General features: G+C 45.5%; 1 protein-coding gene across 2 annotated transcripts in view; it reads right to left on the reverse strand.

The window, feature by feature from the left end:
* Positions 1-2,106: 2,106 nt before the first annotated feature.
* LOC118785323 (activin receptor type-1-like) overlaps positions 2,107-19,288 on the reverse strand; it is a 34,348-nt gene continuing 17,166 nt past the window's right edge. For both annotated transcript variants that reach the window (XM_036539911.1, XM_036539912.1), the window contains exons 2-11: positions 17,460-17,533; positions 16,073-16,342; positions 15,261-15,524; positions 12,335-12,546; positions 10,868-10,967; positions 9,798-9,944; positions 7,490-7,765; positions 5,754-5,951; positions 4,159-4,289; positions 2,107-3,150 (exon numbers count right to left, since the gene is read on the reverse strand). In XM_036539911.1, the coding sequence (XP_036395804.1) occupies positions 3,016-3,150; positions 4,159-4,289; positions 5,754-5,951; positions 7,490-7,765; positions 9,798-9,944; positions 10,868-10,967; positions 12,335-12,546; positions 15,261-15,524; positions 16,073-16,342; positions 17,460-17,511 (1,785 nt within the window). In that variant the 5' untranslated portion in view covers positions 17,512-17,533 and the 3' untranslated portion in view covers positions 2,107-3,015. The remainder of the gene's footprint in view (positions 3,151-4,158; positions 4,290-5,753; positions 5,952-7,489; positions 7,766-9,797; positions 9,945-10,867; positions 10,968-12,334; positions 12,547-15,260; positions 15,525-16,072; positions 16,343-17,459; positions 17,534-19,288) is intronic.

The following is a 19,288-nucleotide window of genomic DNA, read 5'->3' on the forward strand; positions in this document are numbered from 1 at the left end:
TTTTGAATTAACCTGGCTGGAGGTCTGTTCCATTAAGCTTATTGCATACTAGATGTAATGCCACACTGATCAACAGCCAAGTTCAGTAATCATTTTAAAGGCTAAAATTTTGACTGCCGATATTTTAACCAGATTCATTTCTTCCATGTGAATATAAAATGCAAATTGTTACCGACAGAGAGGTGTTGGAAGAGAACTGGTGAAATTTCCTACTTAATATTCATCATTTCTGGGGATGTTTTCAGAAGCAAAATGCCCTCCTTGGAAGAGTGAAAGTATGGCAGATTTATGTCAGCCAGCCGATAAACTCACAGCTCTCTGCGTCACAAGGCATAAGGTGGATATAAATCATGGCAGAACCACTTCACTCATCTGGCAAGTGTTCAACAATGCAAAAACTATAAGTTGCAATTGTTTGTGCGTAGCCATGCATTAAATGCTACCACAGGAACCCAAATTCATTAAAATTTCCCGCTGAGACCGCAGCAGTTTCAATATTCAAATGGATTAGCACGCTTTACATATTTTGATGCATTACATTACACAAGATAAGTTCCTTTGTGCTGTAAATGACACATGATCGGGATGGAAGCACGGAGTCCTCAAGCGGAATGACCGCTTCAACCACATCCAAGAGGAGCGGACCAATAACAGCAGGTGTGTTTGCACACACCATACCAAAAGAGGAACGGAACATGATAAAAGCTGATTGTACGATTAGATGATTTATCTGTAAATACAGTACAGGGATATACCTGACATTTCTCTCATTGGCAGTCTTCCATTTAGGGATGTCCCTGACATATTTCCCGGATTGGCTGCCTTCCATATAGTCTAATTTCTGGATCAATTCCAGTGGAGTGCTCAGCACATATCTCACCTGGCTTTGACAGTCCTGAACCTTGCTAGGATTCTTCTGCTCTCTGGATAGCTTTCATCAGGCGTACTGGCCGTTTCCTTTAATGCTCAGAGCAGCTTTCAGTTTCCTTAAGCAGGTCTTACACAAACATATCCCGCGCAGTGGAGTGTGTCAGTTTGGAACAGCTCCGCAGGTAGTACTGAGGAGTGCTCCCGTTCAGACAGGAAGTGTCTTTCGTCAGGGTGACTGCGAGACCTGCATTATCGTCATTGCAGTAACAGCAAGATCTGGAACTAAACACAAGAAGTGCATGCTTCCTTTTGGGATGTTCTACATTGCTGTATTAAAGTACAAAATTAGGAGGAAAAAAGGTTTCATTATCAAGGCAGCGACCTGAGGAGCTATAGAGCAGGAATCCCTCAGAGCACCACAGGCAGCCAGTAACAGAAACTGAAACTGGGGCTAAAGCTAGGTTCACCTGAAAGGCTAACACTAGCAAGCTGGCAGCTACGCCATTTACACAACAAAGCTGGTAGAAGCCGAACCCAGTTACCTAAAAGGAATCTTTCATTCTGGAGTATGTGAAATAGAGAGCTCTGAGTGCAACCGTTGTGAACCCACAACCAGGAGCAATGCAGGTGCGTTATGATATGGAAATCCTTTATCTCCATTTCCTTGCACCTTTGCCAGTCTGCTGATGTTGTGCAGAACACTCGTGTGGTCCAGCTGATGTTTGCATAGCACCTTTTGTATGGGCAAAGCTGAGACCTGCCTGAGCATAAGTTTCATTGTGATGTCACTGTACAATGGAGAAGCAAGTTGCTCATGCCTTTTTCATCTCTTTAAACCATGGCTACCATCAGTAAGGGGCTGGTTCAGTCTACTGCACAGTGTTTAGATAAAAATATTAATAAATGAAAAACGACATTGGCTTTGACATATCTCCGTAACTGGAAATAAAATGATACATTGTAACTGAGCAAAATAGTAATACTGCATTATGTGTAAGGGTATTTGTTCATTGTTGTTTCAAGGTTTCCACTACTACTAAAAGGTCACAGTAGACTGAAGTGGCTCCTAAATCGATTTTCGAACTAACATGTTGGTTTCATGCAGTAGAGTATTAGTGCCTTCACCTTACGAAAGTGATAAAACAAATAAAGAGCCAATAGTCGTAGTGTTGCATTTTTTCTATTTAAATGATAGAAATCACTACTTAATATAAAATATTGATTAAATCAAAATAATTTGACTTTACAATGCACATATTTTAGTAAGACAATAGAATTCAATTAGCTGTATAGTTTCAACACCTCCACATTCAAAAATATATCACAGGAATAATGTTCGCTCCTGTAGGAAGTAGGAGGAGTTTTGCTTCTTGTAGTTATTTTTTTTATGTATTTCAGCATCTGCACTCAATAAAGCTTATAAAACAAACAAAATAATAAAACAGATAATGCAAATGTGGGTGGTGATATACAAACCGCAGAAAGGTACACTGGACAACACTGTAGCAAGGAGAAAGAAGTAGAATTAACTGCAGCACAATTTTACAACTCAGTGTGTTAAATAAATTACTGGTTAAAAAAATACTAAGGTAACATTTCCAACAACACCGTAAACTCCAGTGCAAGAGATGCAGATAAAACATAACCAAATATGTGTCTTTTCTCCTAATGTTAAGATATGGTGTTAGAGAGATACAAAATAAATCCTTTTTTGGCAGGTCTTTTCCATATGCATCAGTAACAGTGCAAATAAGGAATGCAAAGATTGCTAGTGCAATAAAAGAAAAGAAAAAAAAAACAGTATCAGTAAATGAGACGTATTTCCAGAAATTCCTCAAACTGATGCAGAGTTACTGAGATTGGCAGCTCTAGAAGCAACATCCTACAATGCCCAGGTAAAAGCCTCCTTGAAGAGTGTGACTATTTAGTAAAAGTCCTGTGTATCTAAAAGGATTGTCACTTAAGATCCCAGACTATTGACAGTCTTAAAAAGTTCCACTAAGCCATCTTTGGATGCCAAAATGTGTCCCGTCAAGCTTCTGAAATAAATAGTATGTGCAACTATAAGAGCACTGCGCCCATGTAGTCCTGGCACCTCTCTTCTGGACATCTAGAAGGCCTTAAACTCTCCCTCCAGGAAGCTGTTCAGCAATCCGCTTTAATTTTGTCCAGAGAGTTGTCGATTTTTGTAAGTGTCTTTTTGATCCGTAAAGCGGTTAGTCTGGCAGATGGATTCTGGTACCAGCACTCCTTCATAAGTTTGGCAATCGATGTTAGAGTCTGAAAAAGAAAAAAAAATGGGACATCGGTCAAGACATTTATTTACGCAGTGTGGATGCCCTAGAAAGAACCAATAAACACAAATGGTATTTTTCCTCGATCTTATCGAAGCACGGCATTCTTTACTGCGCATTTCAACTACACCTCGCAGGCAAAATAAGTTCTCACACAGAATACAAGGATGTGCCAGATTTATTTGTGGTTTCCCTACACCAAAGTGCAAAGTGCTCAACAGGTTGAAGATTAATTTTGAGACCCACACAAATATCCCATGTTTCCACTGTTGTATCATCATTAAACAAACAGCTGCGAAATGTATGCATGCAATAACAGCCTGATGTATGGCAGAAGCTATCCGCTACACCCAGGAGGCTCACAGGCTGAGACACAGGTAATGAGTGTTGGGTTTCTCAGCACCTTACCGAAAGTAAAAGAAATTATGAATATTAATAGAATATTCATTTGTGTGTGTCATTGCTCATCTCCATGACAACACTTTATTAGACTTCACCGAGAATAGGACTCGGTTCACACACCATCTGAACCCGACGAGCTTGACTTTTTCTGCCGTTCGGTTTACACAAGTCTGGGCTTGTTCCAAGGAAACCAGAACATGCCCATTTCCAGGTTATTTCTATTAGTAATATTTGAATGAGACACAAACAACATTCTTAAACCCAAACATTGTGTAACAGCGTTGCATCTCCTCCAGTCTCCGGCTATGACGTGTGTGTAAGACGGCAGAGTGGCATACTGGTTAAGGAGCTGGTTCAATTCCCCACTGGGGCACTACTGCTGGACCCTTGGGCAAGGTGCTTAACCCACCATTGCCTCAGTAAATATCCAGCTGAATAAATGGATAACAATGTTAAAAAAAAAAAAAAAATGTTGCGAGCAGAAAGCAGAAATCGCTTTGGATAAGAGCGTCGGCTAAACACCAATAATGTAATGTAAGACAGTCAGAGGAAACAGAATTCCCTGGGTTTAGGGGAGTGAGGCGGTGCTCACCGGATCTGAGAACCATCTGTTGGGGATATTGGGCCGCTGCTGATCCGTGCAGACCACCTTCCTCATGTCCTCAAAGCTGGGGTCGCTGGGCACCACGTCGTGGAAGGGTGGTTTGTAGTCTTCTACAATTCCTGCACATCAAGGCAAAAAAAAAAAAAAAGATACATTTTCACCAAACTGCCTAACAATTTAACAACAACTTAAATTTAGCAATGCTTAATTCAATTTAAATTGAAGACTTGTGTTTTGTTTTCTAATATCTACTGCTATGATAAACCAGCAGGAGTCTGGGGATTAATGGGTAGAATACGATAAGCCAGTCAGAGCTCATTAACACTGAACGTCCACCAATAACGAGCGACAAAGGAGACATTGTCGCTTGTTCACCTAACATGACCACTCAGTTGACATGGCCAGGTGACAGACGATAAACAGGTGAACACCTTCTAGCACCAACAAAACTATTTGCCATTTTTCTGCAATGCAGTAACCTTGTCTATAAATAGCCATGAAACTGCATTCTGTGGTGAAACAGCCGTGACCAGACCAAAATGAAATGTTTCAATGCACTGAAATTACTATTCCACATGAGGATAAAAGTTGAAAGTTTCGTAGCTGTTGAGAACTGAAAACCCAGTCATATTGAACTGAACATGTCTATCTAACACTAGAATAGAGCCATCTCCACAACTGATTCACAAGTTTTTTTCACAATGACACAACTTGATACCATCTTCACTGCAGTCTTTTTCTGCAGAACATCCAAACGGCAAAAGCAATAAAGCCAATGACTTTTTAATGGCTAAAAAATATATACCAACAAGATAAGCCCAGGGTCATCATGTTACATTGATATTTTCCTCCTATACAGCTACCAGATCTTGGCACTGAAACTGCTTAAACATAAAAAATGACAACCTAACTCTACTTTGGCCAACTTCAAAAAGAAGAATTCAGAAGCTTCTCTGGAAATTGCTAAATAATATTGCAAATACAATAACTAAATGAAATGCTTTATTTTACTTTTTGTAGAGTGACAATATTGTATAAGTCACTCGCTCACGTACAGACTAGTACAGTTTCTTCTGCTCAGGAACTGTGGTGTGCCTTCCCAGTAATTTCACTGGTGAAGCTATCCACTGAGCTACACATTTAACAGAGCTGAGCAGGCATATTTAACACCTCTACATTCCACAATACTTTTCATGGTAACACAGGGATCAACTTTTAAAGCCTGTTCACAAGTGTGGATCTCTGCTTATTGACAGCGTGCATGGTTAAGTACCTCAGCAACTGTTCTCGTGTGCTGGAAGTCACTCCGCATAAAAGCATCTGCTAAATGAATGTAATGTAATGAAATGTTTCTCAGTGCATTGGAACAATAACCTGCTGCTGACGCTGTCCATCTGAGTGCTCGGACAACATTTCTCTTTTTAACATCATACATGTTATTAACCGCATATGTCTTACAACCTTGGCATTTCACGTGTAAAGACAATGTGCTTGGAAATGCATATCTACAAAAAAGATTGTCTCAATCTTACTGTGAAAGTGTAGAAAAGGGAGAAGAGACAAAGTGCAGTGCCCACACTGACCGTTGCTCACAGTCCTCCTGGCAATCTCCCACAGGACCAGACCAAAGGCCCAGATGTCGACCCGCTTGTAGGACTCGAAGCAGTCCGTCTGGATGGTGTCGTCCAGGACCTCTGGTGCCATGTAGCGCTTGGTTCCCACTTTTGGGTTGTTCCCCACGTCTAACTCGTTGGTGTCTTGAAAATGCATCACAGCCAGACCTGGGGTAAAAGAGAAAGGCCATTAAGCGTGAGGAAATGAAACGATGGCATCGTGTGAGAAGGATGAACATCCATCAGCAAAAGTAAATGGGTCACATTTCAGTGAAAATTTTGAAAGCTTAAGAATCTTAGCAGAATGATTAAATAATTTTTTTGCCTATAAACAATAGTAAATTTAACATGGCAGCTGAGCAATTACATTTCAATTATAACCTGTTTCTTAAAAATTCTTTCGCTTTGTGATAGGCTTCAAACATGTCACTGTCAGTATAAAGTGTTATTAAAGCTGCGTTACTAATGGCTCCTCTGGGTAGACAATGCACTGTTACACCACTGTTCACCATTATATCTGTTGTGCAATTTCTGCTCTTTTACCCTAATGCGACATACACAGCAGAATAGTGAAAGATTCAGGAAAAACATCTCAACCATCAGAGATGAATGACAAATAGAATTCAGAACACTGCACACAACACATACTTCTCAAACATTTTGTATATTCATATAGATTTTAATAGCAGCTGTACTATTCGATTGTGAACAGCACTACACACCCACAGTGTGATGACATAATTTGCTTTAAGGCAAAATGAGGAAAAATGGTATGACTGAACAGCACAATTATACACTTGAAACCAGTCCTTCTTGGAATGACACCAGAAAACATGTTGTTCTGTTGGTTCTAATGCTGAAATTCCACTTAGTGCCTAAGATGTGAATGCTTTTCATCACTACCTGTGGGAGAGATGGGGAAGGTTGAGACACACTGAAATGGCAATGCTTTTTTTTTCCCCTTTCTGTTTGTTTCAGCATGGGGCTTAGCTTCAGGCTGCCCGAGCGTTGAGTGTCTCTTTAATGGCTTTTTGGTTAGCGCCAAAGAGGAATCTTCCATTGACGTGTTCTTTCCGGAATGAGCGGCTAGCACTCAGGGAACGGGAAGAGGGATCGGTCACATGGTGTGAGGGCGATGCACCTCGGCTCTGCGGTCCTCCTGACATCACCAATCAAGCCTTACCGTTTGCCTGCTTTAATATCGTGCGCGGCTCTCCCCAGTCGATCTAATGTTCTTTATGTGGGAAAAGGCCCACAACAAATCAACTGCACCTGTCAGTGCTCTAGCGAAAACAACAAATAATTACTCGGTCATTGCGGAAGGTAGCATCTAATGTTCCATCTATACAAGGCTAATAAGGGGAGGCCAACTGCACGGATGTTCGAATTTAGCTGGCATTTGTGGAAAAACAAAACGTGCACCAATATTTTGTTCTGTTTAGAAACGCAAATCCATATGGGGAGGGGGGGGGGGGGGGCAAGCAATTCCACACCAAACAAATTACAAGAACATCCACTTCAGCACAGGTCAGACGTTACCTGCATCTTTTTCTACACGAAAAAGCAAGCTGCCCAGAAACACTGCTGTTAATAGTACACGCTTCAGTATGTGCCTTAAGCATCTTGTGAAATTTCCTGTTGGGTTGCTAGGCTATTGGCGCATGGCTTCAGGGCTCAGGAAATCGCTCTCTTGGGCGAGAACTCACCCAGGTCGGCGATGCAGCACTGGCCGTTCCTGTTGACCAGGATGTTCTTGCTCTTGAGGTCGCGGTGGGCGATGGCGGGCTTGCCCTGCGTGCCGAAGATCTCCACGTGCAGGTGGGCCAGGCCGCTGGCGATGGACAGCGCCATGCGCAGGCACCCGGCGGCGTCCAGCGTGCTCTGCTGCAAGTAGTCGTACAGGGAGCCCATCTCGTGGAAGTGCGTGATCAGCCAGAGCTGCGTGCTGGAGTTCCGGGAGGTCATGTCCGACGCGATGAAGCCTGCACTCGCAAACACACACACACACACACACACACACACACACACACACACACACACACACACACACACACACACACACACACACACGTACACGCGGTTAGTTACTACATTACATTACATTCATTCATTTGGCAGACGCTCTTATCCAAAGCGACTTACAGGTGAGGTAGAGTACAACACAAGCAAAAAACCACAAGGAGTCAACAATATTAGATGCGCTGCATGACCAGGTTTCAATGGTTGGCCAGGCAAGGTACAAACTAGCAGGTAAAGCTAACGAGTGCGTTAAACCATTAGGTTGCATTTTTTATTGTTTAGTAGGAGACAGTTCTGAGGCATGACAAGTTCTTTTAGGGGGTAGTGTTTCAGGTGCTCAGGTGAGAGCAGAAGAGCTATGTCTCCAGATGTTTCTTGAAGACAGAGAGGGAGTTGGCAGAACGTTAGTTACTGACCTCCACTCAACATGATGTATAATCACACGCACATCAATCAATCACAACTGGCGATTGTTGAGGAAGTAAAACATAACTAAAACAAACAAGAGATAAGAGTCCACACACTCCCCTAACACCCTGAAGTGGTTTTTTTAGCGGTTGTGAGTACAGTCACACAGTGTGAATGGAAGCAGGGGAGATGATGGCACAGCCCCAGAGATGCTCCAGACCGCTCAGAATGAGCTCAGTGTGTACGTTTCCTCTGAACTCTGCATGAGAGGTCCACACAGTGAAACAGTTTACAGACGAGCACTCTGATCAATGCGTCACACGCCGCAATGTCTTTCCTTACAAAAATAATAATTAAACTAAAACACACAGCACACGGTATTTTTGAATGACATTTTTACAGCTATCATCTTTGTTATTGATCAAGGGCATTTTTCTTATGTGCTCTTTTCAGTTTATTTTATGTACTGTGGTATACACCACTGCCCACAAGCTACTGTTCCCTTTCTTACCAAGCTAGTAGCATTAGTGGATCCTGACAGCTCTATCTGGTTGTAATTATACAGATACTGTATAATTATACAAAATACTACACATCTTTTGCGTCATCTGGCTGACACAAAAAGGCTGACAGTATGTTTAAACTGTAAAAAGAGCAGCAGCTGTGTGTAGACCAGAGTGGTAGTGGGGTAGCAGTACACCATAGGAAAAAACCAGCAGTGTGTGTATGTGAAGGGGAGCCTTCACCTCTCCCTACAAAATAAGTATTAATTGCGTTCACCTGTTTTAATTTGTCTGGGAAGCAGCCTATTGGCTAACAAGTCGCACCTGAGTAATTGAAGGTTGATTAAATACAGGTGTGGCTGGAGAGCAGGAGGGAGGGTCGTTTTGTCCCTGCTATTGGCTGGCATAGGCCAGTTTCCTTTTCTTTGTTTGTTCGGTTTTAAAACGAATTGTTGTTTCTTTTAACCTCTGGTTCTTTTCTGCTTGTTTATTTGAGAAGTGTTGGCCAGCTTCTCCGGTGTAGAGTAGTACAGTGACAGGATCAGAACTTTTTCTGGTTTTTGCATTATTTGCGCTCTCTGCCTCTTTCTGCTGCCTGCACATGCCACCCCTGGCACAGACGGCAGACCGAGCTTCAATGTGTTTCCCCTCGACTACTGTGACACCTGCTGGTGTTTCTGAGCCTCTCAGCTCAAAGCCACATGCAAGCCCTTGAACAATGGACCGGATGCATCTGAGGAAAAACCTCATCACTTCATTTGAAAATAACGCTATATATAATGAAGTTAGTTGAGTCTAACCAGCTAATACAGCAGCAGTCGGGGGACACAAGCTCATGTCTAAATTGAGAATTTGGAAGAACGTGTCATTGACATCTTGTGTATATTTTTCAGATTAATTTTAAAAATATAACTACACAGTTTTACAAAATATTTTAACAATGGATACCTTTTGAAAAAGGGTACATTAGGAATTAAAAAAAAAAAAAAAACCCAAAAAGAAATGGGAAAGCAAAGGGTACCTTTTTTCCCCTCTAATATTCTCTAATTTAAGAGCACCTCTCCCCTGAACCCATAAAGCATACCCAAGATGTTCTCATGTCTGAGCAGCACGGTGTTGTAGATTTCCGTCTCCCGGAACCAGGACTTCTCATCTCGCGAGGAGAAGATCTTCACCGCCACACTTTCGCCCTGCCACTGACCCCTCCACACCTCTCCATAGCGCCCCTTTCCTGTAAGAGGGGCACAGGGGACAAAAAACGGGGGAGTTAGCTGCCGCCGGCAGACGGGGGTGTAAAGGTCACGCGTAAAGGTCACATGTATGAAATCAGGCAGCTCTGTAACTCTGTGACTGAGAGGAACAGAGTTTAATGCAGTGCATTTCAGCATTGAAAACGAGTCAGATCGATTTAGTAAGTGAAAGTACATCATTCTGTCTCACTGGCTAACGCGCACAGGATATTACGGTGCAACTGATTTCAGGTGTATCTGGGCAGCACAGAACACCGAACAGCAGTATATAGACAAGGCAGCCATACTCTTCTTGGCTTTAAGACTACACTACACAAAGCAGTCAACATTGCTGCAGGCCCTGTCTGCTGTATCCATTTAGCATGAACCCTGATAAACAGCAAAAACACATCTCACATATCCTCTCTTAGTGTGCAGACCTGGCCTCTGCTGACTCAGGCCTGCTGTGACATTTAGCACGTGGGTCTGAGAGTCTGAGACAGCCTGCAGAGTCAGAAAGCAGACCCTGCTCCATTATGCAATGCCCTACGAACTCTGACCCAAATGCGGCACGCGTAAACCTAATGCGCATGTCTGCGCGCAAAGAGACGGGAGGGGATTTGCAACACGGAGAACCGTGACGAGCACAGCGTTAATGGTCCCGTGGAAAACAGAGTAACGGAGGGAAAGGCAGATATGGGACCGCTGTGGCACTGTTCTGACTGCATCCTGAAAAACTCTGATGTGTCAGATTACTCACAATATGTCACATTTTTGTCACATCATGTCACATCACTGATATGTTATAGTTTAACAAATCTGATGTTCCTAGCCAAACTGCATAACTGCCTGTAAAACCACACATCTCTCTCCATCATTTGCATAAGTGTTTCACCCAGAGGGAGGGATTCCACAGGATACTGACCCACACACTCGTTGAGTGTGATCTGCCGGGCGACGGTCCTCTGCACAAGGAACGGAAGCCCAGAGCCGCTTCCTGAAGTGCATGAATGATCCAGCAAATCCTGGCGTTAAGAGAGAGAGGAAGAGCAGTGAGTCCACCAATCACAGGTTAGAGTGGCGGGGCACCCGGAGCTGAGAAAAGTATGAATGAGCTGCTCCTTAACGTCACAGATGCTGGGATAGATAACTGCACAGCTCCAAAACAAACTGACCTTAGTGACCCCCTGTGGTGTTGACCACTCTGGGGGAGGAACAAACATTTGTGAAACGGTGAAAACAGCCCATCATCACCACATCTGTCACTCCTGATTAGTGGGCGGGTGGAAGATTTGATCTAATCCGAGCTCCAGACTCCAAACAGGCTCAGTGCTAAGCCTTTTATTTTTATCTACTCAGCCAGGAATTTCATCTAGGGCCCTGCGAGTTGCTGTTTCTGACACAAGAGGGCACTGTTTAGCAGCTCAAGAAAAATTGTCAGAAAATTGAGCACAGTTGCCAAAAAAATATACAAAACCACACTAACATGGGAAATTCATATCATTGCAGTGTGAACATAATCTAGAAAGGATGAGAATGGCTGACCAATCAATTTTTTTATCCTGAATCTGATGTAGTGAATGAGCTGGGCTGTGATCGAGGGCAGCAGTCATCTGCCAAACATGAAATCAGGTCATTGGTCCAGCTAGACAGCAGAGAAAGGCAGGAGCCCTGTACAGAAACAGCCAATCAGGGGAGAGGCACACATGTGGTTCCGTTTCTCAGTCAGTTTTACGGTCTCGGCTGTTTGCAATAACCCTTTCTGGTTTGCTGCCAAGTGACTTAAATTATATTGATAAAAAACATTCTGCAGCACCGTTTTGGCACTCTGTTGCCAAGTGCTTTGGCACGTTCTGAAATTAGCTTGAAATAGTTCCAACTGACATCAATTCCTGCAAACACCCCAAACTTCTACACGAGATAAGTCATGCTTTAATGTAAACAGACCCCCGGGTTTTTTAATTAAAAGTGGAATACTCTGAAACTCAGAGGAAATAAACCTCGTGGAGTTCACTGAGCTAATAACAACAAACGCAGAGTAGCAGCAGCTCCACAGCATTCTCATTAGGACTTGCTGATGTACCTGATAGTAAAAGTCAGCATTCTGCTGAGATCAGGCATATTCCAGGCAATTCATCATGTACAGGTTTTACCTTTAATATCCCCGTACACTTCTTACCTTCTTAACCCTATAAAAGGTGAACAGAGGAGATCAAAGAAGCCGGAGAGAACTGAAGCACTGTTTGTTTGCTTGGAAGACAGTGTCAGCCAGGACAGTTTTTGACAGTTGCACTTCAACCTTCTCAGCAGGGTTCTTTTACTGCGAAGGTTAGGGGTGAACGGCTTGTCAAGGCCAGCTCGGCAGAAGGGTAAATGATTACAGCGTTCTCACCGCCAGCGTGCTGTCCCCGACGTTGGAGGCGATGAGGCCGTCGATGGTGCCGTACTCTGCGTCCCTCGCTGTCAGCCTCTCCATCTTGTGCTGGTGGATCCGCCGAAACACCAGGATGGCGATCCCCGACAGGACGATGAGGACCACCACAGGGGCAACGATGACGACCGCCAAGGTGGTGACGCTGTAACTCAGACCGTCACCTGATCTCCCTGTTTGGGGGGGAAAATTTCAAATGAGACAGGCAGACTGGACCATATCAGAGTGCACAATGACAGCACCAAATAACTGTCATCCATCCCAGGGTTTCCATATGACCACGAGAAGATTTTATTTTTATTTTGCTGTGCGTGTTTTGCTATTCCTTTGCTGATAGAAACGAAATTGTACATGCCTACTTTCACTCAATGAGATCTGAAATATAGACCTTCCAGAAAAGGAACAGGCCGGCTATTAACGCTCTCTATGGAATGAAGTCCCACGTCACTTGAGAGGAAGTGCTAATTGGGCTTGTTAAAACGTTCATTTCTCTTCCAGCTCCCTTCGAGTTTCTCTGGACCACAGAGACTGCAGTCTCTATGCAGTACACTCCCCGCTTACACCCCTTTCACATTTGGGAAATGACACATGCACAGGTCACTGCAAGATGGCAAACAATGGCAGCTGTGAAAGACACAGCAAAACACAGAACCTATCCACATCTTTTGATGGCTGGAACAAGGCACCTTTTGTGTCCTGACACCTCCCCCAGTTCATATTTTAACTCCCAGGTGAGGGAAATGACTGGACCATCAGGGGAGATGTCATGGTGCTAGCTAGCTAGACCTCTGTGGCTTCAAAGGGTATAGCACTACTTAGTGGACAAAGTGTGAATTGTCCTAGAATATAACATTCTTTGCCCTAATAGTATTTGTTGGTAAAGCCTTGAACTAGAATGGACATCCATACCACTAACCATGATGACAACTAAGCTCTGTTGCTTCCTGGTCACTGGATCTTTACACACATATATTCAAGACTGATGAAAAAAAAAATCACACCAGTCCCTTTATACCCTGTTAAGGTACAAAGTTAAAGTAAGATGTTTGTGGATTTTTTTCCTCAAAGTCCTCTTGGGTTTAAAAAGCTAAAGAATGGTTATTTTCATCAAGTGTTACTTTATTTTCATTTCTCACACTATTACATATTTGAGTTCAGAGGTCACTGAAATTAAATGAAAACATTTGCCTCCATTCCCACTGAAAACCAGCAGAAGAAGCAACAGTGTGTTTGGTTAGGGCTTCCTTTTCTCTCTGTTATAACCAAACACCCTCGCTTTCATATCAGACTCTCTCTTCAGCTTTCTCGCTCCAACAAAAAAAATCGACCAACATCAAATTTAACCGCACTGATTCACAGCCAGGACAGGAGCGGGGTTGCATACTCCAGCTTCTGATTGCCTGAAACGCTCCGCAAAAGGTCACAGCTACAAATCACGATTCAGAGACACTGGTTCATGTATATATTTTTAACGTAGTGTATTCTTCATCAAATATGTGCCCTCTGCAGAACACAAGATGATGTAATAATGTACACTGCATTCCTGAATCAAGCCTACAGCTACTACAGTCCACAGAGCAGTTCTGTCAAGGACACAAAGCTTTCAATGAAAGTGCACAGCACTTCATGGAAAAGTATCTTCAGCGTATGAAAGGGGGGGTGGGCTTATTACAAAAAGCCTTGATACAGTCCCTCAGTTACGTCAAGAGAAATTCAAGAGATGCATTTTTCCCTGCCAATATTCTAAAATACACTGCAGGCTTTTTAATTGTCTCTGGAGAGTGGGAGTGGTAGAAAGGAGAAAGTCCGTGAACTGCGATTTTTTTTTTTTTCCAAACCAACAAAATTAAGACAAAATTAACTCCAGCACACAGTATATCCAAACTTTCAGTGATAAATGGCTACGCTTTGCTGTGAGAGGGCGGAGGATGTGGCCAGAGTGGCTGGCGACCAGAGTTTCTGATTGGCTGCAGCTTTGCCTCCCCCTGTCTTCCCAGCTCCCAGAATGCTTTGCAGGGGAGGGCCACATCTCATCTGTCAGTTACGCTTAAGAATGTTGGAGGGGACGGCGGAGGGCGCGGACCGTGACCAAACATTCAAATATCCGCTTTGTGTCTTTGTCTGACCCTTGCTTTGTGTGGCGAGGAAGGGTGGGTTAAACTAGCTTGGTCCGGAAAAACCCCGCCAGGCCACAACCATGAAAGGCACGGCAGACAGTCGCGCTCTGCAGTGTCGTACCTTGGTGGGAAATGTCCCGCTGGAGGGAGGGACTGTGCTCTTCAGACCCATGCGCGGGTGGAAGTGACCCAGAGGGACACTCTGGACTCAGCAAAGGGGGACTACACTTGTTTGCATTAGATCTAAACAAGGGGGTCATGTGACCTGGAATTTCAGTTGAAAACAGGATGAATGGAGATTCAGAAGCAATCCCAGAAATCACAGGACCATGTGGCTGTTGGGATCAAACTGTCTCTTTGTACAGTTTAAGTCATGGACAGAAAGATCCAACTTCTGTGGTTGTTCTGGGTGCTCCAGCCTTAAGCTTCAACATTAGACCCAACTCTACCCTAAAAACCTGTCAGCAGCAAGGCTGTTAGCATCACATTGCTCTGTCTGACTCACAAAATGCTCTCAGCGAGCCCCTGGTCAGCCCTACATTACATTACATTACATTATTGTCATGTAGCAGATGCTCTTATACAGATTGACTTACATTTACATTTATACAGCTGGATTATTTACTGAGGCAATTGTGGGTTAAGTACCTTGCCCAAGGCTACAATAGCAGTGCCCCAGCGGGGAATCGAACCAGCAACCTTTCAGTTACGAGCCCTGCTCCTCACCACCACGCTACACCGCTGCCTACGGTGACGAGCAGGATCGGTACCTCGCACGGGAAGCTCCACAGTGATGTTGAGGTTGCAGAGGTGGCCCTGGCAGCATTCCACGATCTGGTCTGGGGAGGGCGGGGTCTTGCAGGTCATCCTGCCCTGCTCGTACACTTTGAAGCAGCCCTTCTGGTAGACGGGGGCCCCGTCGCTGAGGGTCAGCGAGGAGAAGCACTGCTGGCCGAAACAGCGGTCCCCGCTCACGCACGAACGGCCCTCGCACACGCACTCGTGCTCCTTGGAGGCCGGCTTCACCTCCTCGTCTGGGGCGGGACAGAGAGGGAGAGGAGGAGCCGTGAGAAGATGCTGCTTAACTCTCCTTGAATTAGCCTCACTGTGCCCAAAAATACAGCAACCGTTCATCAACGTGACACAAGGCAGTAATGTGCGCACATGGGATGAGAGCAGGCACACGCTGTGAAGTGTCCTTGAAAATACAATAAATGTGCAACTTGCATTACGTTACACTACATTACTGCCATTCAGCAGACGCTCTTATCCAGAGGAACATAGGCTATAGTTTTTACATGTAATCCATTTATACAGGATGTTTACTGAGGCAATTACGGGTTAAGTACCTTGCCCAAGAATACACCAGCAGTGCCCTGGTGGGGAATCGAACCACCAACCTGTCTGTTACTACTATGATACACTGCTGCCATACATGCGTTACTTATTTACATTATAGGTAATTAGTTTCATTTCAGTTGCTAGCAGTCTTAAACCCAAACAGCTGAACTCTTGGTAAGAGCGTCTGTGGTCCCAATGGGACCTATGGAGTGAAGCGATGCCAACGAGAACCGCGCCGCACCTCGGACTGGTGTTTCCACGGTGACGTTCATGTTGCACAGGTGGCCCTGGCAGCACTCCACCGTCAGGTCTGGGGACGGGGGGCTTTCGCAGGCCACCCCCCCCTCTCTGCCGCTCCCCAGGACACATCCCTTCTGGCGGAGGGACGTCCCGTTCCGGGTGGAGAGGGCGGAGTAGCACCGCTGGCCGAAACAGCGGTCCCCTCCGGCGCAAGACGCCGCCCCCTCACACACGCACTCGAAGTCCTTTCGGCTCAATCCTGCTTCCTTATCTGGCCAGGAAACACAGGCACTGAGTCAATGGAAACATGCATTTGATCCCTCCGCAGGGCTGGACCACAGAGTTTCAAAGACCTCTCACAAACAGAGTTTAATTAAGCTTCAAACATTTTAGCTCAGAAAACACACAAAGCAGAATGGATTAAATTAGAAGAAGGTGGTTTCTCCAAAATCAACAGTTGCTGTTCTTTCTGGCGCACAGAATGAAGCAACCAAATCCCCCTTTCCACTGCACCCCACGGCATTGACATTCTGATTTCTCAAACTTGGGATGTTCATAAAAACACCAAGCAGATATATTTAGGCAAAAAGTAACCTTTTTCCCAGTGATGTGCTGTTAGTTTCCCCCCCCCCCCCCCCCCCCCACCAGTATTTGGTAAACGTCAGCTGCTAAGATGGCAGCCAAGTAAGCTGCAGAGTTCACCTTCTATGCAGGTATTAATTGCTGCTGCTCTGTCTGAGAATGCAGCACTGAAGGCAACAGCACTGGTGAAAGTCACACTGGTTGCAATACCTTCTTGTACCATAAGCACAGAGTGGACAACTGGGACACTGAGGAGAGTAGTTTACACCCGGATCGGTGTGTGACACTCCTCTGTAACACCACTGATAATCTGGGAGCATTACCACAAGGGGCCGCTGCCGAGCGTCCCTTAAATGTGCAAAACATGTCATAATCGGCCAGGTCGCAGGGCGTTATTAAATGGCATAGCTGGCATCTGTACTGGACATGCGTCCCGGTTTGGTGAGGTTAGGGAGAGGAGGACGGCTCCTAAATCTCAGCAGAGAGCTTTCCCTGCTGCTCTGCTGCTGTTGTCACAGACACACTGAGAAAGTGCCCAAGTATGCAGTTAACATGCAGCTGCCCAGCAGTCAATCTCTCTAAATAAATAAGAGTTTCTGTGTGTGTATGCACTTTGTACGTGTGCGCGAGTGTGTATGTGTGTGTGTGTGTGTGTGTGTGTGTGCCAGCATGCACTGTTAGTGTGTGTGTTGGGGGAAGGCACCCATTTTCTTCTGTCGCAACTGATGCTTAACACAGACTTTTACGGGGGGCTTGCAAGAGAAAAGAGACATCATTCCAGACGTGTCCGATGAAACGAGCCTTACCTTCCATGCTGGAAGAAGGCAAGACCAGCATCATTAAGACCAGGAGAATCATGATGCCATCTGATGCTGCAGACCTGCAAGACAGAGAGTGCTGAGGGTGACAAAGCTGTGCTGTTTTCAGAGTGCAACATCATGGAAACGGACCAAGACATGCCGAGCACTAAACACGAAGTACCTATACATGTGCATCACTGACGGCTGCCCCGCAAATAAAGCCTGCTTAACATCACCTAAGGAGGGGGAGAGATAGTTTGGCAGGTTACGGTACTGCAGGGAGGAATTTTACAGAGAGCAAAACAAGGACCTTTCCTTGTTGTCGGCAGAGTCAACACCAAGTTTAAAACGCTGAAGTGAAGTGGGTCTCATGCCTTCCTGTCGTCCTGGCAACAAGGAGTTGAGTGGCAAGCGGCAGGGAGACTGGTGTTATCCTATTGGCTGCCAGAGTGTCTGAGAGAGATGGCCCGATTGGCAGCAAAGGGGAGCAGACAGACACAGGAGGAGAGGAGGAGAGGAGCAGAGGAGGAGGAGGAGGAGGAGGGTGCACAGCAGGGTGAAGGTACACGGTGTCCACAGCGGAATTAAAATGAGAGGAGACTTACCCGCAGTTTGTTTCATACTACCACAAGCGTAGCTACACAAACACACACACCACCTCTCTGCTTATACCAGTAACTATTTTTTACTGCATTCATGTGGCCCCCTAAAAATGCGCACTGATGCCACTGTAAACGGTCCTACTTTCCTGACACCGGTCACCTGCTTCGGCTACGCTCTTGTTACGCGGATGTGTATGTGCTAGTCGTTCCGCAGCGATGCCCCCCCCCGGTCGGTGACACACTTCGGCGTCGGCCGTTATCTCACCGGCGTGTTCCGGCCGCTGACGAGCAGCCCGGCGCGTCCCGTCCCCAGGCTTTTGTGCCCAGCACCAGACATAAATGATTAAGTACCAACTGTTAGCCTTACCTCTGCGCTGACCATACCAGCCACTCACACAGAGACCTCATGCTGCTCCTTTAATCAGAGCACAAAACCCAGGCTGGTACTGAGAGATAATCACAGTCTCCAGGCAGAGAGGGGGGGTGGGGTGGGGTGGGGTGGTTCGGGGGGGGGAGGGGGCAGCGAGGGGGCAGAGAGGACCAGCAAGGGGGCAGACAGCGACAGTATGACAGGAGCACAAAGCCCAGAGCACACAGCGCTGTTTCGGCTCCAACTTATTTCCCCCCCCCACGACAGCCGTTACCAGCTTGCTGTGATTACTGTTGAGACTCGGCACATGCATGGCAGAAAGCTACGGCAGCTTAGCAGCTTGGATGTTGTAATATGTCCGGTGCACACGGGCCACCATATACAGGCTCCCGTTCGATTTATGGCAAGTCGGAAAATCTTCGCCAGACTCTTGTTCTGCTTTGGGTTTTGCGGGCCAAGCCCACGAGGACTGCCAACTGGCTGTGGAAAAAAATGACTATTTGACAGCATACTGTGGCAACCAGCAGCGATGTCTGAAAAACCACAGCCAGGAGCGGAGAGAGAGCTGTGGAAGACATGCCAGCGCAGGAAATTGACAAGCTACTCCATCGATTCGGTAACACAGAAATCGTGGCCAGCCCTTGCTGGCAGAAAGGCAGGCTCGCAGTGCACCAACTCACGACTGCAGTCCGGCTAACAGTCAGTGATCAGTGACCCCTCCCACTCTGACCTCAGAAGACACACACACACATCCTCCACTTCCAACAAACCATGTCACACAGACTTCTCCACACATGCGTTTTTTCCCCAAAGCTGCTCATATCGATCACTTGAGCAACATCAAGCCTTATCTCGCGCATCTA

The sequence above is a fragment of the Megalops cyprinoides genome, chromosome 11 (genome assembly GCF_013368585.1).
Source record: "Megalops cyprinoides isolate fMegCyp1 chromosome 11, fMegCyp1.pri, whole genome shotgun sequence".
Classification (NCBI taxonomy): Eukaryota; Metazoa; Chordata; class Actinopteri; order Elopiformes; family Megalopidae; genus Megalops; species Megalops cyprinoides.